Below are 22706 nucleotides of genomic sequence, written 5' to 3' on the forward strand. Positions count from 1 at the left end.
GCAACCCACTCTAGTACTCTTGCCTGAAAAATCCCATGGACGGAGGAGCCTGGTGGGCTGCAGTCGATGGGGTCACGAAGAGTCAGACACAACTGAATGACTTCACTTTCACTTTTCACTTTCATGCATTGGAGAAGGAAATGGCAACCCACTCCAGTGTTCTTACCTAGAGAATCCCAGGAATGGCAGAACCTGGTGGACTCCCGTCTATGGGGTTGCACAGAGTCGGACACGACTGAAGCGACTTAGCAGCAGCAATCTGTAATCACATTTCCTCACTTGGGTTCTTTAGTCTCATGCTCTCTCAGATATTTCTTTCTTGTCCTGAAACAAGACCAAATAATTCAATTTGTTTTACTAAGCCGTTTCCTGTCCTTCCAGATGTTCTGTACTGCGTACCAATTACTTTTCATTTATTTATCCTATTCCCTGTATCATAGCAGGGGGGAATATTACCTTGTGTTGTCTGCTTTAAATTCTCTATAGTAAACAGTAAACACCAAGAAAGTCATGAGAATTTTGTTGTGTTTTATCATGTGTATGCTCTAGGGAGAACCAGGATTTGGGCTACCTGGGCCACCTGGGCCTCCAGGACTCCCAGGTTTCAAAGGAATACTTGGTCCAAAAGGGGATCGTGGTTTCCCAGGACCTCAAGGTCCTCCAGGACAAGCTGGCTTGGATGGGCTACCTGGACCAAAAGGTATGGAGGCATTTACTGCTTCTTAATTTGCTTTTAACTTTTGAAGAAATTGAAACTGTTGGTAAAGTTTATGGGTGATAAATCCAATTAACTAGAAAGCCCATGTTACTCCCCATCATGGCTTTTTAAAAATCCTCCATTGATATTTTTGTGTTTTATTTCATTGTATAGGTGATATATATGTATTGAAGTAACACATTTATAAGAAGTTTTCCCTTTATCTCATCTCCATCTACTATGTTCCTCCACATCACATGTATAGATATTTTTTAGTTATTTATCCTTCTGGTGTTCCTTCATACAAATACAAGTCAATAGGAATATATATATATATATATATATATATATACACACACACACACACACACACACACACACACATATATATATGTATATATATTTCCTACCTTTCTCGAAAAATAGAGCACTACCTTTTGACTCTTTGCATTTTACTTATTTCATTTAACTTTATATTCTAGAGATCCCTCCATATTAGTGTATAGAGATCATGATTTAAAAAAAAATAATTGCCTAGTATTGAATTGCTTGGGTATACCACAGTTTGTTCTACCAGTTGCTGGTTGCTAGATTGGGATTTTAGCAATCTTCTTATTAGAAATAATGCTGCAGTGAATAATCTTGCATACATGTAATTTCATACGTATAATGTTAGAATAGAACAATAAAAATGGATTTTCTGAATGGAAAGACAAATGCATTTCTATATATTGAGAGATTCCTCTCCATTTGTACCCCTTTACACTCCCAGCAAAAATGTATGAGTGTGCTTGTTTCCCCACAGCCTTGCTAAATGAGTATGTTGATGACCTCTTGGATTTTTTGCCAAACTGTTGGAAACAAGTAGGTATCTCAGTATAGTTTTCTAAACATTTTATTGTGAGAAGTTTCAAACACACATAAAATACTAACAATAATTGTACAGGGAAAATCCATATATCTACCACCTAGATTCTACACTAGTATTTTTTCTCTCTTCCAACATTTAATTTTTAAAAATTGTATTTATACAACAAAGTAGAAAGAATTTGATAGTGACTACTTTATACCCACCATTGATATGCTACTATCAACATTTTACTATGTAAGATTTGCCAAATATTTGTCCATCCCTTTCTCCTTTCATTGACTTATTTTTAATGCAACTCAAAGTAAACTACAACAGCAATAACTTCTCCTTCAGTACTGCTGCATGCTTGTCATTCATTGCAATTCTATGGTGGTTCTTTTTCTTTGATACAAAATTCGCAGTAAATGAAATGTGCAAATCTTAAGGGTACATTTTCTGGATTTTAGCAGATACGTAATTCTGTGTCACCAAACCCCTATCAACATATAATGCTAAAAATTTCCCTTTTGCCCCTTTCCTCAGTTCTTACCCTAGCATCCACAATGGCAACCATACTGTAATGATTTTTTATCATAAATTAATTCTGCCTATTTTAGAAATCCATTTGGAATTATACAGCATGTACTTTCTTTGTAAGGCTTCTTTCACTCAGACTATTGTTTTTGAAATCCATTCACGTTGTTGTGTTTATCAGTAGTTCTTTATTTTTTTTTATTGAGCGTTTTGTTGTACAAGTATATCAAAGTTTGTCTATCCATTCAGTGTTGATGGATACCTGGACTGTGGCAAGTTTTGTATTATTATGAGGAAAATTCTTAAGAACATTATTTTACAAATTTTTAATGGGTATATGCTTTCATTATGCTTGATTAAGTAGCTGAGAGTAGAAATGTTGGGTCATAAGAAAAATGTGTGTTTGTTGTATGAGAAACTACTAGACCTTTCTCAGGGAAGTCTTGTACTCTATTGGTAGGAACATAAATTGGTATAGCCACTATGGAAAACAGTATGGAAGTTTCTCAAAAAACTAAAAATAGAACTACCATATTGATCCAGCAATCCCACTCCTGGGCATATATCCAGAGAAAACTATAATTCAAAAAGACACACGCCTCCTAATATTCACTGCAGTGTGTGCATGCTAAATCGCTTCAGGTATCCAACTCTGTGCGACCCTATGGACTATAGCCCACCAGGCTCTTCTGTCCATGGGATTATACAGGCAAGAATACTGGAGTAGACTGCTATGCCCTCCTCCGGGGGAATCTTACTGACCCAGAAATTGAACACGGTGTCTCTTACATCTCCTGTATTGGCAGGCAGGTTCTTTACACTAGCACCACCTGGGGAGCCCATTCATGGCAGTACTATTCACAACAGGGCTTCCCAGGTGACACAGTGGTAAAGAGTCTGCCTGCCATTTTAGGAGACTCAAGAGACACTCTGGAGGAGGAAACAGCAACCCACTTCAGTATTCTGCCCTGGGAAATCCCATGGACAGGGGAGCCTGGTGGGCTACATTCCATGGGGTTGCAAAGAGTCATGACTGAGCACACGTGCACACACAGTAAAAAAAAAAAAAGGCAAAATGAAGTTTTGCCATTTCCAACAACATGAATGGACTTGGAGGATATTATGCTTAGTGAAACAAATCAGACAGAAAAAGACAAATACTGTATGATAGGGCTTATATGTAGAATCTTAAAAAAAAAAAAAAAACTGGTGAATATAACAAAGAGGGAACAGACTCTTAGATATAGAAAACAATCTAGTGGTTATCAGTGGGGAGGGGTAAGATAGGGTAAGGGATTAAGAGGTAGAAACTATGTATAAAATAAGCTACAAGGACATACTGTACAGTACCAGAAATATAGCCAGTATTTTTATAATAGCTATAAATGGACTATATAACTTTTAAAATTGTGAATCACAGTACAGTTGTTCTGTAATACTGACTATAGTATTACAGAAACCCACACAAAATTATAAAGCAGCTTTCTACCACTTAAAAAATAAATAAAATTTTTAAATAAATAAAAATTGAAAAAAAATTGTGAATCACTATGTTGTACACCTGAAACTTATATAATACTGTAAATCACCTATACCTAGTAGTAAAAAAAGAAACTAATAGACCATTTCCCAAAATGATTGTATCATTTTCTAACCAATACAGTATGAAAGTTTCAGTTGTTCTGCATTCTCTCCAGCATTTGCTGTTATTGATCTTTTCATTTTTGAATTTTAGTAGGTATGTTGGTAATGTGTTTTGGTTTCAGTTTGCATTTCCCTGATGACTATTGATGTTGAGCTCTTTTGCATGTATGTGCAGATTAGCTACACATTCAGATATTTCTCCCACTTTGAAATATGGTTTGTTCCCCCTTTTTATTCATAAGTTGAAAGTGACCTTTACATATCCTGCATGCTGGTTCTTTGTCAAATATATGTTTATGAGTATTTTATTCCTGTCTGGCTTGCCTATTCATTTTATTATCAGTGTATTTTGATGAGCAAAAGTTTTAATTTTATTGATTTTTCATTTATCAGTTTTTTTGTTGTATGATTATTATTTTCTGTGTTTTGCCCAAGAAAACTTTCCCTGTTCCAAAGTTACAAATATATTCTGTTTTATTTTTATACGTTTTACAGTTTTAGCTTTTATATTGGAGACTGTCATCCATTTTAAATGATTTTTGCTTAGCATCATTTATTTAAAATAGCTCTCTCCCCATTGGATTATGTTGGTGCCTGTGTCAAAAATCAAATAATTTTTATGTGTAGGTGTATTTCTGTGCTCTCAATTCTACCTATTTTACTATCCTAAGTCAGTACCAACTGTTTACATTACAGTATTTTTATAGTATGACTTGATGTCAGGTAAGGTAAGTTCTCCAACTTTGTTCTTTTAAAAAAATTTCTTTGGATATACTAGGTCCTTTGCCTTTACTTTCAGGGTAATTTAAATTTATAGTGAAAATAATGGTATTTCCATTATTATGAGTGAAATAGACCATCTTTTCATATGTTTAAAGGATATATATTTTTCATGTAACTGGCTCATGTCCTTTGTTCATTTCTTTATTGGTTTCTTCTATCCCCTTGATTTTGATTTCCCTAATTATATATATGAATAGAATTCATCTTAACTGGTTTGGCGATTGTTTCTTTTTTCCTTTCTGGCTTGCAAGGAACTAGACTCTCCTGGTAAACAGTTTCGCCCCCCAAGAAAAGTCTAAACAACCCCATGCTCCTGAAAAAAGTTGGATTGATTCTGATTAAAGCAACAGAACAGCAGAACAAAATTTAACCAGGCTATATTTTGCCAGCAAAGGCCCCAAACTGAACCAATACAAATTCTTCTCAGATAAGCACTTTTAAAAATACCTTCCTGGCAGTCCTAAGATGGTGGAGGAATAGTACGGGGAGACCGCTTTCTCCCTCACAAATTCATTGAAAGAACATTTGAACACTGAGCAAATTCTACAAAACAACTTTTGAATGCTGGCAGACGATATCAGGCACGCAGAAAGGCAGCCCATTGTCTTCGAAAGGAGATGAAGAAGTCTTGAGGCTACTGTAAGAATAAGACTGAAAACCAGAGGCAGGAGGCCAAGTCCAAATCCTGAGAACAACAGAGAACTCCTGACTCCAGGGAACATTAATTGATAAGAGCTCATCAAAAACTTCCATACCTACACTGAAACCAAGCACCACCCAAGGGCCAACAAGTTCCAGAGCAAGACATACCACGCAAATTCTCCAGCAACACAGGGACATAGCCCTGAGCTTTGATATACAGGCTGCCCAAAGTCACACCAAACCCATTGACATCTCAGAACTCACCACTGGACACTTCATTGCAATCCAGAGAGAAGAAATCCAGCTCTACCCACCTGAACACCGACACAAGCTTCACTAACCAGGAAACCTTGACAAGCCACCCATTCAACCCCACCCACAGTGAGGAACCTCCACAATTAAGAGGAACCACAAATGCTAGAATATGGAAAGGCCACCCCAAACACAGCAATCTAAAGATGAAAAGGCAGAGAAATACCTAGTAGGTAAAGGAACAGGATAAAGGCCCATCAAACCAAACCAAAGAGGAAGAGATAGGGAATCTACCTGATAAAGAATTCCAAATAATGATGGTGAAAATGATTCAAAATCTTGAAAACAAAATGGAGTAACAGATAAATAGCCTGGAGACGAGGATTGAGAAGATGCAAGAAATGTTTAACAAGGTCCTAGAAGAAATAAAAAAGAGTCAATATATAACGAATAATGCAATAAATGAGATTAAAAAAACACTCTGGAGGGAACCAACAGTAGAATAACAGAGGCAGAAGATAGGATAAGTGAGGTAGAAGATAGAATGGTAGAAATAAGTGAATCAGAGAGGAAAAAAGAATTAAAAGAAATGAGGACAACCTCAGAGACCTCTGGGATGATGTTAAATGCTGCAACATTCGAATCATAGGAGTCCCAGAAGAAGAAGACAAAAAGAAAGACCATGAGAAAATACTTCAGGAGATAATAATTGAAAACTTACCTAAAATGGGGAAGGAAATAGTCACGCAGGTCCAAGAAACCCAGAGAGTCCCAAACAGGATAAACCCAAGGTGAAACACCCCAAGACACATATTAATCAAATTAACAAAGATCAAACACAAAGAACAAATATTAAAAGCAGCAAGGGAAAAACAACAAAGAACACACAAGGGGATTCCCATAAGGATAACAGCTGATCTTTCAATAGAGACTCTTCAGGCAAGGAGGGAATGGCAGAACATACTTAAAGTGATGAAAGAGAAAAACCTACAACCCAGATTACTGTACCCAGCAAGGATCTCAATCAAATATGAAGGAGAAATCAAAAGCTTTACAGACAAGCAAAAGCTGAGAAAATTCAGCACCACCAAATCAGCTCTTCAACAAATGCTAAATGATCTTCTCTAGACAGGAAACACAGAAAGGGTGTATAAACTCGAACCCAAAACAACAAAGTAAATGGCAACAGGATCATGCTTATCAATAATTACCTTAAATGTAAATGTGTTGAATGCCCCAATCAAAAGACAAAGACTGGCTGAATGGATACAAAAACAAAACCCCTATATATGCTGTCTACAAGAGACCCACCTCAAAACAAGGGACACATACAGACTGAAAGTGAAGGGCTGGAGAAAGATATTCCACACAAATAGAGACCAAAAGAAAGCAGGAGTAGCAATACTCATATCAGATAAAATAGACTTTAAAATAAAGGCTGTGAAAAGAGACAAAAAAGGATACTACATAATGATCAAAGGATCAATCCAAGAAGAAGGTATAACAATTATAATATATATGCACCCAACATAGGAGCACCACAATATGTAAGACAAATGCTAACAAGTATGAAAGGGGAAATTAACAATAACACAATAATCAGATCAGATCAGATCAGTCGCTCAGTCGTGTCTGAGTCTTTGTGACCCCGTGAATCGCAGCACGCCAGGCCTCCCTGTCCATCACCAACTCCTGGAGTTCACCCAGACTCACGTCCATCAAGTCGGTGATGCCATCCAGCCATCTCATCCTCTGTCGTCCCCTTGTCCTCCTGCCCCCAATCCCTCCTAGCATCAGAGTCTTTTCCAATGAATCAACTCTTCGCATGAGGTGGCCAAAGTACTGGAGTTTCAGCTTTAGCATCATTCCTTCCAAAGAAATCCCAGGGCTGATCTCCTTCAGAATGGACTGGTTGGATCTCCTTGCAGTCCAAGGGACTCTCAAGAGTCTTCTCCAATGCCACAGTTCAAAAGCATCAATTCTTCGGCACTCAGCCTTCTTCACAGTCCAACTCTCACATCCATACATGACCACAGGAAAAACCATAGCCTTGACTAGTGGGAGACTTTAATACCCTACTCACACCTATGGATAGATCAACTAAACAGAAAATTAAGAAGGAAATACAAACTTTAAATGATACAATAGACCAGTTAGACCTAATTGATATCTATAGGACATTTCACCCCAAAACAATGAATTTCACCTTTTTCTCAAGTGCACATGGAACCTTCTCCAGGATGGATCACTTCCTGGGCCATAAATCTAGCCTCGGTAAATTCAAAGAAATTGAAATCATTTCAAGCATCTTTTCTGATCACAATACAGTAAGATTAGATGTCAATTACAGGAGAAAAACTATTAAAAATTCCAACATATGGAAGCTGAACAATGCGCTGCTCAATAACCAACAAATCACAGAAGAAATTAAAAAAGAAATCAAAATATGCATAGAAACAAATGAAAATGAAAACACAACAACCCAAAACCTATGGAACACTGTAAAAGCAGTGCTAAGGGGAAGGTTCATAGCAATACAGGTTTACCTCAGGAAACAAGAAAAAAAAAGTCAAATAAATAACCTAACTCTACACCTAGGGCAACTAGAAAAGGAAGAAATGAAGAACCCGGGGGTTAGTAGAAGGAAACAAATCTTAAAAATTAGGGCAGAAATAAATGCAAAAGAAACAAAAGAGACTATAGCAAAAATCAACAAAACCAAAAGCTGATTCTTTGAGAAGTTAAATAAAATTAACAATTAGCCAGATTCATTAAAAAACAAAGGGAGAAGAATCAAATCAATAAAATTAGAAATAAAAATGGACAGATCACAACAGACAACACAGAAATACAAAGGATCATAAGAGACTATTATCAGCACCTATATGCCAATAAAATGGACAACTTGGAAGAAATAGACAAGTTATTAGAAAAGTGCAACTTTCCAAAACTGAACCAGGAAGAAATAGAAAATCTTAACAGACCCATCACAAGCATGGAAATTCAAACTCTAATCAGAAATCTAGCAAACAAAAGCCCAGGACCAGATAGCTCCACAGCTGAATTCTACCAAAAATTTAGAGAAGACCTAAGACCTATCCTCAAACTCTTCCAGAAAATTGCAGAGGAAGGTAAACTTCCAAACTCATTCTATGAGGCCACCATCACGCTAATACCAAAACCAGACAAGGTGCCACAAAAAAAAGAAAACTACAGGCCAATATCACTGATCAACATAGATGCAAAAATCCTTAACAAAATTCTAGCAAGCAGAATCCAAAAACTATTAAAAAGATCATACATCATGACCAAGTGGGCTTTATCCCAGGGATGCAAGGATTCTTCAATATCTGCAAATCAGTCAATGTAATACCCCACATTAACAAATTGAAAGATAAAAGCCGTATGATTATCTCAATATATGCAGAGAAAGCCTTTGATAAAATTCAATATCCACTTATGATAAAAAACCTCCAGAAAGCAGGAATAGAAGGAACATACGTCAACATAATAAAAGTATGACAAACCCACAGCAAACATTGTCCTTAATGGTGAAAAATTGAAAGCATTTCCCCTAAAGTCAGGAACAAGCCAGGGGTGCCCACTCTCACTACTACTATTCAACATAGTTTTGGAAGTTTTGGCCTCAGCAATCAGAGCAGAAAAATAAATAAAAGGAATCCAGATGGGAAAAGAAGAAGTACAACTCTCACTGTTTGCAGATGACATGATCCTCTACATAGAAAGCCTGAAAGACTCCACCAGAAAATTACTAGAGCTAATCAATAAATATAGTAAAGTTGCAGGATATAAAATTAACACACAGAAATACCTTGCATTCCTATACACTAATAAAGAGAAAATAGAGAAATTAAGGAACCAAGCCCATTCACGATTGCAATGAAAATAATAAAACCTTAGAAATATATCTACCTAAAGAAACAAAAGACCTATATATAGAAAACTTTAAAACACTGGTGAAAGAAATCAAAGAGGACACTAATAGATGGAGAAATATACCATGTTCATGGATTGGAAGAATCAGTATAGTGAAAATGAGTATAACCCAAAGCACTCTATAGAGTCAATGCAATCCCTATCAAGCTACCAATGGTATTTTTCAGAGAAGTAGAACAAATAATTTCATAATTTGTATGGAAACACAAAAAACCTCAAATAGCCAAAGCAATCTTGAGAAAGAAGAATGGAACTGGAGGAATCAACCTGCCTGACTCCAGGCTCTACTACAAAGCTACAGTCATCAAAACAGTACGGTACTGGAACAAAGACAGAAATATAGATCAATGGAACAAAATAGAAAGCCCAGGGATAAATCCACACACCTATGGACACCTTATCTTTGACAAAGGAGGCAAGAATATACAATGGAGAAAAGACAATCTCTTTAACAAGTGCTGCTGGGAAAACTGGTCAACCACTTGTAAAAGAATGAAACTAGAACATTTTCTAATGCCGTACACAAAAATAAACTCAAAATGGATTAAATCTAAACATAAGACCAGAAACTAACTATAAAACTCCCAGAGGAAAACATAGGCAAAAAACTCTCAGACATAAATCACAGCAGGATCCTCTATGACCCACCTCCCAGAGCATGGAAATAAAAGCAAAAATAAACAAATGGGACCTAGTTAAACTTAAAAGTTTTTGCAAAAAAAGGAAACTATAAGCAAGGTGAAAAGACAGCCTTCAAAATGGGAGATAATAATATCAAATGAAACAACTGACAAAGAATTAATCTCAAAAATATACAAGCAACTCCTACAGCTCAATTCCAGAAAAATAAACGACCCAATCAATAAATGGGCCAAAGAACTAAACAGACATTTCTCCAAAGAAGACATACAAATGGCTAACAAACACATGAAAAGATGCTCAACATCACTCATTATCAGAGAAATGCAAATCAAAACCACAATGACGTACCATTTCACGCCAGTCAGAATGGCTGCTATCCAAAAGTCCGGAAGCAATACATGCTGAAGAGGGTGTGGAGAAAAGGGAACCCTTTTACAGTGTTGGTGGGAATGCAAACGAGTACAGCCACTATGGAGAACAGTGTGGAGATTCCTTAAAAAACTGGAGATAGAACTGCCATATGACCTAGCAATCACACTGCTGGACATACACACCGAGGAAACCAGAATTGAAAGAGACACGTGTACCCCAATATTCATCGTAGCACTGTTTATAATAGCTAGGAAATGGAAGCAACCTAGATGTCCATCAGCAGACGAATGGATAAGAAAACAGTGGTACATATACACAATGGAATATTACTCAGCCATTAAAAGAATACACTTGAATCAGTTCTAATGAGGTGGATGAAACTGCAGCCTATTATACAGAGTGAAGTAAGCCAGGAAGAAAAACACCAATATAGTATAGTAACACATATATATGGAATCTAGAAAGATGCTAACGATAACCCTATATGCGAGACAGCAAAAGAGACACAGATGTATAGAACTCTGTGGGAGAGGGCGAGGGTGGGATGTTTTGGGAGAATGGCATTGAAACATGTATATTATCATATGTGAAATGAATCGCCAGTCCAGGTTCGATGCATGAGACAGGGTGCTCGAGGCTGGTGCACTGGGATGACCCAGAGGGATGGGATGGGGAGGGAGGTGGGAGAGGGGTTCAGGATGGGGAACACATGTACACCCGTGGTGGATTCATGTCAATGTATGGCAAAACCACTACAATATTGTAAAGTAATTGGCCTCCAATTAAAATAAATAAATTTATATTTAAAAAAATAAAAATACCTTCCTGTCCTTGAGTAGACAGTTCTGGCCAGCTATAAACTGTGATAGTCAAAGTTATAGGTAGTGTTTCCTATCACCTACCTTCCCAGGCTTAGACCCGTGACCCCAAAACTTACAGATAGAAACATTTCAAATGATAAGCTATATGGCTAACAATCTCTATATGGAAATTGTTCTCTCGCTATACTTTGTTTATAATAACAGCCTTGAGACAGAGGTTGGGAAGAAAGAGGTTGAAGCCTAGTTTAAATATCAGCTCCCTATGAATCACTTGCCTAACCACTGAAGTATAGAATCCCCATATCCTACATAGGATTCATTCTCAAATATTAAAACTCAGTAATGTTCTAAGGTGCTAGAAAAAAAAAAGAATTGGGGACTTTCTGCTATGTAATTCCTTTATTCCTCAAACATTTAGTATGTTCTTATTGTATGCCTACTACTTTAATCACTTGAAACACAAAGGCATTGATTCTGTTCTTGAATATCTCAGAGATTGTACTCTACTGTAAAAAAAAATAATCATAGAAGGCATTACCATGATCTTGGTTATCTCTATAGAAACCTTTATGAATATGTATCACTAATGTTTTGGACCAATAGACCACAGTCAAAACACAGCAAGCAGATCACAGTAAAAGTTAACCCACTAGATATATTTATACCAGTGATTGGGTATTAAAACTTAGGAGAAATTGATACAACATTTTCAAGGCAACATCAGATCAGGTCAGATCAATCGCTCAGTTGTGTCTGACTTTGTGACCCCATGAATCGCAGCACGCCAGGCCTCCCTGTCCATCACCAACTCCCGGAATTCACCCAGACTCACGTCCATCGAGTCAGTGATGCCATCCAGCCATCTCATCCTCTGTCGTCCCCTTCTCCTCTTGCCCCCAATCCCTCCCAGCATCAGAGTCTTTTCCAATGAGTCAACTCTTCACATGAGGTGGCCAAAGTACTGGAGTTTCAGCTTTAGCATCATTCCTTCCAAAGAAATCCCAGGGCTGATCTCCTTCAGAATGGACTGGTTGGATCTCCTTGCAGTCCAAGGGACTCTCAAGAGTCTTCTCCAACACCACAGTTCAAAAGCATCAATTCTTTGGCACTCAGCCTTCTTCACAGTCCAAGTCTCACATCCATACATGACCACAGGAAAAACCATAGCCTTGACTAGATGAACCTTTGTTGGCAAAGTAATGTCTCTGCTTTTACCAATAATAAATTAGTAAGGCTAATATCCATCAGGAAAGAACCATATGAAGGAGAAAATGTGCTTAAGATTGACCATTGGAATCATTAAACAAAAATGAAAAGATGACTTTGGAAGCATTCAGTTTACCTCATGTATTACTTTTGTTCAGGGCCTCTTCTAAGGTGCCTTGGGAAGCAATATAAGAGGTGACATTTGAACTGAGTCTTTAGGGAAGGATGTTCCAGGTAGCAGAAATAACATGCAAAATATCATTGTGACAAATGGAATGGTGTGTTTGTAAATATCAAAATAAATAGGAACTAAAGTGTAATTTGCAAAAAAAAAAACCATCTGTGTCATATTTGGAAATGACTAAAACATAATGTGCCTAATGTATTTGTGGAAAAAAACTAAAATTGTTATTAAGAACTTGGTAAGTCTTCTGTGTGGATGGGAAGACATAGTCAATTCTCCCTACATTTGTCTGTCTATACATATACTGCATTTTCAATGAGAATTCAAGTAGGAATTTTTGGACATGACATAACTGATTCTGAAAGTTAATGTTTAGCAAACATAAGTTAAAACATACTACAAAATCATTGTAATTATAACTTTGTGACCCAATGCTAAAGACGAGTGACTCAGCTGTTGTTTTTAATATCTAAACTATATTTATTCCTTAAAGGTGACATTGGACCAAATGGACAACCTGGGCCAATTGGACCTCCTGGGCTGCCAGGAACAGGTTTTCAGGGACCACCAGGGCCACCAGGAATTCCTGGACCAATAGGCCAACCTGGTAAGATTGGAGTAAATATGCATTTTGTAGCACATTTATATAGAGGTTGGTTAGCCCCTCAATAAAGTGTAACCTATGTAATAGTCTTACAGAAAGCAGATCTGAGAGTTAACATGTCCACGTATATAATTATATAAAAGCAAAAGAGCACAGATCACAGCAGAAGAGCTAATATTACCTGATATTTCCCCTCTCTGTTCATTTAAGATTGATCTATTAACAACAGTGCAGTTTAGCAATTGCAGTATGTTTCCATGGCTTATAATCGTTGAGCTAATCATATACCATTGGAATCTTAGGAACTTCTGGTGCTAATCATTTCAGACCTGAGTAGCTATATGGCATTAATAGAGCTTTGTCTGTGAAACCTCATAACATTTCTTAGCACAGGATTAAAAAAATACTTTTTTGCTGTCTCTTATATAGGGTTATTGTTACAATATTGTAAAGTTAAAAAATAAATTTAAAAAATCCTGTTAAAAATATTTTTTAGGCATCCTCAATTTTTTAAATAAGTGAGTTTAATTGAATTTTCTCTTCTTTTGCCCATAAATCAACATTTACTTTACAACTCATAAGCATGCTAAGGTTATGAGTTTTTTAAGGTTTTTAAGATTTTTTTAATATGAATACTCAAAAAAGATTTGTCAGCTTGTAACCTCATAGAGAATCATATGATTCCTCTGTGTTCATGTGAGAGTTTACAGATTCTGAACTATCTGGTGATATGAATTACTTTTATCTTAATCTAGGAAGATATAGTAAGGGTCACACGTGGGCCAAGATTTTGTTATTGCAAAGTACTATAATAATATATGAGATTAAAGCAAATATGGAACATTTAGTCATTCCTTAATTCACATGAATACATCGGATGACTTAAATGCACTGTTCAGATATACAATCGTTGACTTTGAAGCAATGGAATATGTTTCTGACCTTAAATGCCAATAGGTATTTTGTTAGTTTATTATGCTAAAAATATAGAAACACTGATTAACTATATAAAAAGCCTGAAAAGTAAAGGTTATTTTTGCTTATGCCCTATTTTAAACATTTGTTTTATGGCACATACTACCTCTTTTTAAATGGCCCCTAACATGTCACTACTGATTTAGAAACAAAAAGAAACCTTACGGTGTTGCTTTGAACCAACTGGTTAAAAAGCAGGTGCTTCAACATTAATGAGAAACCCTTCTGTCTAGCATAGCAGAGGGATCTTGAGAAAAAAACAATTTTTATGTTTGGTCATTATAGTCTTGGCCTGCTATTTCACAAAATGGCTAAAAAGAATTTATGATTTCTGTTGTGTTTTTTCATTTTGTTTCCCAAAATTACATACGGTTTCAGAAGCATTTTGAACTCTTAAATCACAGCTGAGCAAGAATAAAAAAGAGATAATTAAAGCAATTAATACCAATCTGAACAAAATAAAAATACATTTATTTGTGTTTTAATGCTTTTTAAAATTTAGCTAATATTCTACAATATTTTATTCATCTAATGTTCTCTCTAATTCATGGATATATAGATATATTTATAAAGTCTATATAGGATGGGCAGGGGGAAAAGTAATGATGCTGAATTTAATCACATCTCTTTCTTCTGTAAATATATATTTTGCCATACACCTGAAGATCTGAACTAATATGGTTCAACAAATAAATGAAGTTAACAGCAACTGCCACAAAAATGTATTGAATATATTCTTATTAATATAGAAATATTCTCAAATCACAATTTTTTTACCACTGGATGACTATATTTTGTATTTGATAATATCTATGTATACTCATTTTTAAAGTAAATTTTACATGAATCACCAAAGCAGAATATTGTCTTAGTGCATTTCAAAAATACCATTATTTTTGTTTGTACATCTCAATAACAGGACTATCAGCAAGGCTACTACTAATATCTTGATACACCCGACTTATACTGCATGGCTGAAGTTCTAACTACCTATTTTTAAAATAAAAACCTTATTTAATATACTTGCTGTGTTTCATTTTGTAGTAGAAAACTTACTGCTAAGTATTCTATCTTGTCATTTTTCCAGAGATATATCCTTTTCAGGCTTTTCTTTTGACTCCAGTTTTCTGCTATTATTTAATTAAGCTTTACTATTTGTCACTCTTCTTTCCAAAGCAGACTGTACGGTTTAATGCATGTTTTTAAGTTAAAGATTTGTTGAATATCAATTCCTCATTTGGAATAGGTAAAAATGCCAAAGGACAAGGAGCAGAATGCTTTTCATCTTATGCCCTAGAAGGCAATGACACCCCACTCCTGTACTCTTGCCTGGAAAATCCCATGGACAGAGGAACCTGGTAGGTTGCAGTCCATGGGGTCGCTAGGAGTTGGACACGACTGAGAGACTTCACTTTCACTTTTCACTTTCATGCATTGGAGAAGGAAATGGCAACCCACTCCAGTGTTCTTGCCTGGAGAATCCCAGGGATGGGGGAGCCTGGTGGGCTGCCGTCTATGGGGTCGCACAGAGTCGGACACGACTGAAGCGACTTAGCAGTAGCAGCAGCAAGGGAGAAATGGAAGTTGTTGGTTCTTATTATTTGGTCTGGCCAATAGCTGGAAGATAATTGCTTTAGTGAATCTTTTTAGAGGTCAGTTAAATATACTCAATTCCATATTCACAGGTAATACCCCAACCTGAGTCAAATGTGTTGTACACTTGTCCAGTCTCAGGAACATGTGCATGGCTAAATGAGTTCAAACTTATCACCACTAATGTGAATCAAAGAAACAAGGCATTATTCATGTCATTTTCATAGATGAAGGAGAGTACATTGTCATTTTCTAACTTTTTTTGGCTATAAAACCCTTGGACTGTGTGTGTGTGTAACATTTTCACAGATAATGCATGTTTTTGGAATTTTCTTTTTTTTCCATTAACTTGTTCCATTTGGCTGTCCATAAATTAAGAGCATTATACACCTCTAATGCACTTAGGCTCTATAGATATATCCATATAATTCCTGTTATTGTATAAGATTCAGCAGAACTTTTGAATTTATATTGACTTTCTTAATCCTGGATTTTACCCGGATGCCAATTCCTGACAATAGTCATGGAAAAGATCTATGCTGTGAAAAATACAGCATAACATATGTTACTGTTATTACTAATAACAATGAAGAGATCTTAGCCTAGAATATGTAGTTTGTTTCATCATAGACATGCACTAATAATTATTGAGTTCTCTGTACCTAACCTGTAAGGGCTTCCCTGGTGGCTTAGTGGTAAAAAACCCACCTGACAATATGTGGGTTTGATCCCTGGGTTGAGAAGCTCCCCTGGAGGAGGAAATGGCAACCCACTCCAGTATTCTTGCCTGGGAAATCCTATGGACAGAAGAGCCTGGCGGACTGCAGTCCATGGGGTCGCAAGAAACCGGACATGACTTGGGGACTAAACAACAACCTAACCTGTTAGAGTACAAAATCAAGTTTAATTTTATATTTAACTAACCTTTAAGAGCTTAAATTCCGAAATGATCATTCAAAGCAGTATAAAGATCAGAAATAAACAAGAGTGTACTGCTGATCTTCATCAAAAAGTATTTTTCTGAAGTAAATATTTTATTCTATTGGCAAACATATTTATAGTATAGGTTTATGAGCATCTGAGCAAATGCCTAAAACAAGTTTCTTTACTCATTACTAATATGTTAGTAGTGAATCAATATCTAATACATTCTATTTGTAGACTTTTTTTGTTCTAATCTTTACATGGTTAGTTTTGTTTCCTAACCTAATTAATCTTTTTGTAACTTGCTTCTGCTTGGGTGGTTCATCTTGCTCTGAACTGTAACTTCCTGCCTCTTGAACTTCAGGTCTACCAGGTATTGTAGTTCTCACTCAAAGCCATATTTTTCTTTTTTAATATTGAAAATTTATTATATTAGAACAAATAGTAGAAAAAAAATCATCCAAATATAATAGCATCATCATAAAAGGTGCAAAAGATAGCACATGAAAACAGTTCTGAGAAGCTGTAAATAGGATATTTATTTTTCCTTTGATTTATTTTTTGAGCTTTATTGAGGTATAAAAGACATAGACAATTGTAGTATATTTCAAATGTACAATGTGATGACTTGATATATGTATACATTGTGAAAGAATCTTCGCAATCAAGTTCTCACATCCATCACCTTTACATATTTACTGATTTGTGTGTGTGAGAACCCTTAAGTTCTACTATATTAGCAAATTGTAATTACGCAATAATGTTATTAGTGATAGTCACCATGTTATTACATTAGATCCTCCTACCTTATTCATCTGTTTTTTTTTTTTTTTCCAAAAGCCATATCTTCAAGCTTTAAACTTGGAAAGCAGCAAGATTTATCCACATTGAAGTCTTTTAATTATTTTGTAGAACTGCTCTCTTAGAGAATATTTAAAAGGACAAAATAGTTACCTTGAAAACTCAGCTATTAAAAACTACTTGGGCTGTAATATAACAATAAACAGTGATCCATGTAGAGCTATAATTGTGTACATTATCAGGTATCTCATCATATTTCATAAATATAAAATATCTCTCCCCTTTAATAGTATTTTTTACTATGAAATGGCAGCATTGGAATCATCACTACTGTGCCAACTAAATGGAAATCTCTAATCTTCAAAGTGAATTTTATCAGTTTAAAGGCATGCTGGTAAAATGACACCAAACAGGTCTTAAAATACCAGCCATCTTGTTCTCTTATAACAATAATTGCTTGTGAATCTTCAACAGTAAAACTGGTCATATTGTTGAAGAAATGCTTGGAATGGTCACCTGTTTCACCCCTAGCTTTCAGTCCATTATGGCACATCCCCATTTACCAGAAGAAGACCAATAACTTTAAGTGACTTAAGAAGTCACATAGCTGATAGGTGTTGGTGTGGGAACTTGTACTATATTTGTAGTGTAATTCCTTTCACTAAACATATTCACTAAACATATTTTAAGTACCTTGTTTTCTGGAGTGTATTTTTGCATATCATAATTTTTCTATAAAATCCTGGCTGAATTACTGAGAAACAAAAGTTAACAACAAAAACTACTAGTAATGTGTTATTAAAACAACACGTTAAAACAAAGCCAAACTAAAGTCAAGAGGGCCCATATAACTGACTTATTTAGTAATTAATTTTTTATGGATTATAGAAATGTATCTTAATAATTCATAATACCTTAGAAAAGTGGAAATCCAAGTGTGGGCAGTGGATCAGTATCAAATCACAGACTGTTTGTTACTGCACTGGAATTAGAAGAAATTGAGAGTAAGCATTTGACTGTATAACTGTATTAATATATTATTTGACGATAATAACCACGATATAGGATTGAATTTTTATGTCTTTTTTATTTCAGTTTTTTGGTATTTTTTATTACATTTTATTAAAAATAGTACATGATTGTAGCAATTAAGAAAAGATTGGTCTTTTTTGAGAAATAATTTCAGAAGTCCATTCTTAGGGAAATATACTTGAAAATCCTAAAGTTTTATTATTAGATTATATTCTGTGCATGATAACAAAAGTATCCCTAACTCACTGTTAGGTTTGTTATATACAGGATTCTATTACCTGTTTGCTAGAAAAATAACCAGATACATCTCTTAAAACTGCTTCAATACTTTTTAATATTGGTTTGTATTAACTAGGCTTGCATGGACTACCAGGAGAGAAGGGGGATCCAGGGCCTCCTGGATTTGATGTTCCAGGACCTCCTGGTGAGAGAGGCAGCCCAGGGATCCCTGGAGCACCAGGTCCTATGGGACCCCCAGGATCACCAGGGCTCCCAGGAAAAGCAGGTGCCTCTGGCTTTCCAGGTAACTTTTTAGCCTTCCCTGCTTTTGGATTCCAGAAATTAGAACTAATATGACTCTGATGTATTATTCTCTTGTACTTTTCTCTATAGACACTATCCTTTAAGGAAATGTATTAAATGTCTCTGATTGTGGGAAACTCACTTTGCTATTTGCATTGCACTTTTTCTCTTTGAGAGCTCCAGCTATATATTGCTGTGTAACAAATGACCCCAAAATTTGATGATTTAAAGCAGCCTTTTAATTTTGCTCAAGATTTTGTGAGTCAGGAATTATTGGATGACTTAGACAGGGTTGTTTATCTCTGATCCACATGGTTCCAGCTGGAGTGGTTGGGATGAAGGATCTACTTCCAACGTGGCACTACTGTGACACCTGAGTGTTCATTGGCCTCTTCACATGGTATCTCATTATCCACAGAAGTACCTCACATTTGCTAGTATCAGGGTAGTTGCTCTTTTTCCAGGGCAGTGGGTTTCCAAAAGAGAGAATCCCCAAAACTGAAATTGAGTGTTCTAAGAGCCCCAGGTGGAAGCTGCAAGAATTCTTATCATCTAGCTTTGGGAGTTATACAGGGACACATAGTCAATGTTAAGGCATAGAGTCATCCCAAATTCAAGGGGAGAAGGGTACACAGAGCTGTGTGTACTGGGAAGTGCAGTTCATTTGGGGACCATATTTAGAGACTAACTACCACAGTGATATAGACAGTAATGGTCACTAAGATTACAATAGTTGGAAAGGGGGAAACCTTATAGTACCTTCCCTCTAACTCAGTAGTTTTCTAGTTGACATCTTTAAACTGATCTTTTATCTTTCCAAGGTCAAAGAAAGGTAAAAAGGTACCTATTGATATTTTTAAAGGTGCCAAAGGTGAAATCGGTATGATGGGACCTCCAGGCCCACCAGGACCTTTGGGAATTCCTGGCAGGAGTGGTGTTCCTGGTCTCAAAGGTAATATTCAGGGTTTGTGGGCAGATTTATGAAAGAAAGAAAATTAAAAATTTTGCTTTACATCAATGCAGAATACTTTTATTTGACTACTTAAAAATGAGCAATGCTTTACTTGTATTTTGTTTCTAGGTGACATGGCATTTAAGTAGTTCCTGTTTTCAGTTTGATGGCATGCTTAGTTGAATACTATGAAATATGATAAGCATTAACTCAAAATAACAACATACAGGAATTTAAATTTTTTTTTACAGTCTGTATTTGTCAGAGAACACCAGGAGAGAGATTGTTGTTTGAGTGTAAAAGTGAGCTCGAGTTATTTGTAAACAATAAATAAGGTGCATGAGTGTTTTGGGTGGTCAGTAGCCTACCCAACTGTGTAACATGTGAATAATCTTTATATGCATTAATCCTGGATGGATGAACCTGATCTGCTGTGTCTTCCCCACACATGTTGGTTTTAGGTGATGATGGTTTGCAGGGTCAGCCAGGACTTCCTGGCCCTGCAGGAGAGAAAGGTAGTAAAGGAGAGCCTGGCCTTCCAGGCCTTCCTGGGCCAATGGATCCAGATCTGCTGGGCTCAAAAGGAGAGAAAGGGGACCCTGGACTACCAGGTGAGTGAATGCATTTATTTGAATTTTTCTCCTGGTGTGTATGAAGTTTAATTTTTATTAGCATGGAAAGTGACTTGTAATCCAGGATTAAGGCAATTAGGTATATCAAATTTTGGTAATGTAAGTTAGTTTTCACTGATTTATACTGTTTCACTGATCAACTTTTGCTTGACTATTTACTTTGTAGTTTATCTATCACAAACTATGAGACTTTAAAATAAACAGTCACTTTCAAGCCTTCCAGAAAGTAGTGTATAGAATATGATCAAGAGAAAATGGATAAATAAACAGAATTACTTGGAAAACAGATTTCAGTGTTTGGAAAATTTCCTGGCCCTTTAAATTCTTTTTCTTAAAAACCAAATGAGGATGAGTGGTACACTGTTGTCCTGCAGATTTTTGATACCCATATCATACTTGATTTTTAAGTACAGTTCACTGTTATTCTAACCTAGAAGAATAAACAAATATTGGACTAAGAACAGCCAAACTCACCCCTGGGGAAGGTTGCTGAAAGTAGGTCTAGGGAACAATTGTATTATTACAGTTATTTTTTTAGAAGCAAATGAGATATGAAGAATAACAGATTTTTAAAATAAAAATCCTTTATTCTTTTTATAAAACTATAACATATTCATAACAAAGCATCAGAAAATACATGAAGTAAAAGTCGCTCAGTTGTGTCTGACTCTTTGCAATCCCATGGATAGTCCATGGGATTCTTCAGGCCAGAATACTGGAGTGGGTAGCCGTTCTTTTCTCCAGGGGATCTTCCCTACTCAGGGATCGAACTTAGGTCCTCCACATTACAGGCGGATTCTTGAGCAGCTGAACCACCAGGAGAAAAATATGAATAAGCACAAATCAATAAATAAAACACAATCCAATCTGCATAGAATATCCTTTCAAACAACGTAGAATTTTTAAACTATGTTTATTTGCAGATTGAGGTAAGGTTTGTGGCTCTTTCTGTGTTGAAACCATTACTATTGTCAGTCCATGTATGTGTGTGAGTGTGTGTGCAGGTGTGTGTGTGTGTGTGTGTGTGTACATAGATGTTATAAGTTTCCCTGTGAGCAGGGCTTGGTGAGATTTCTCCTCAAACAAGAACTTTAAGACATTACTGTAATTTTGTATATAATCATGAAAGAGGCAAGGCCACCTAATTTTGTATTATTGTTAAAATGAGTTATATTTCTTGATTTACTTCTTGCAAAGCTTCTCTTTCCATTATACCTTCTGCAAAATAGTGTCAGTAAACTGTATTTGCCTTGATATAAGGTTATAAAAGATAGTTATAGAATCTAAGAGATAATGCAGAGACAGCCTGCCCCAATTCCTTCATTTTACAGTGTAAGAAACTGAGGCCCAAAGAGGAAAGTGGCTTAATTATTGAGTGCTCCGAAGTTCTTAATGGTAGCTACATTAAAAAGTGGGAGATTTTAATGAGTCCAGTGCTATTGGTTCATACTATATCAGAATATCACTGGTTCCTATATTTCATTCATATTTCAGAGTATGGATAGCTTGCTTTGCCAAATGGATTTAATGATTAATAATACCAGCCTAACTTGTCTTTCTTATACTCATCCTTGGAAGGTATTCCTGGAGTTGCAGGGCCAAAAGGTTACCAGGGTTTGCCTGGAGACCCAGGGCAACCTGGACTGAGTGGACAACCTGGATTGCCAGGACTAGCAGGTAAGTATGATAAACCACCTGTAGCAGTTGGTGGCTGATCCTGACCCTGGAACAAAGTAATCATGTATTTATCATGTGTAGTGATAATTGAAGCAACTGAGATATGGACCTCCCCTTAACAAAAATGTTGCCATTGGCACAAATGTCAACAGAAAAGACTTGTAGGATATTTTTCTTTACTCAATTTCTTCTTTTTTGTGGCCTCAGAATATACACAGAATCAGAAGTACATCCAAGTAAGGTGCTATATTTTATTTATATACATTGTAGCATATGTAAATTAGACAGTTATCTGTTAGGAGCCTAAAGAATTCACCCTTTTCATTTTTTTAACCTTCAGACAAGTTAATCATTAAACCATGTAAAACAGATGACTACCATTTCTAGTTTTAAAAGTTTCTAGGAGTAAG

At 36.0% G+C, this 22706-nt stretch overlaps 1 protein-coding gene across 1 annotated transcript in view; it reads left to right on the top strand.

The window, feature by feature from the left end:
- COL4A5 (collagen type IV alpha 5 chain) overlaps positions 1-22706 on the top strand; it is a 252629-nt gene that overhangs the window by 184018 nt on the left and 45905 nt on the right. The window contains exons 29-34 of the mRNA XM_019956152.2: positions 550-700; positions 13078-13191; positions 18869-19036; positions 19898-19987; positions 20449-20598; positions 22198-22296. Of these exons, the coding sequence (XP_019811711.2) occupies positions 550-700; positions 13078-13191; positions 18869-19036; positions 19898-19987; positions 20449-20598; positions 22198-22296 (772 nt within the window). The remainder of the gene's footprint in view (positions 1-549; positions 701-13077; positions 13192-18868; positions 19037-19897; positions 19988-20448; positions 20599-22197; positions 22297-22706) is intronic.

Source organism: Bos indicus, chromosome X (genome assembly GCF_029378745.1).
Source record: "Bos indicus isolate NIAB-ARS_2022 breed Sahiwal x Tharparkar chromosome X, NIAB-ARS_B.indTharparkar_mat_pri_1.0, whole genome shotgun sequence".
NCBI lineage: Eukaryota > Metazoa > Chordata > Mammalia > Artiodactyla > Bovidae > Bos > Bos indicus.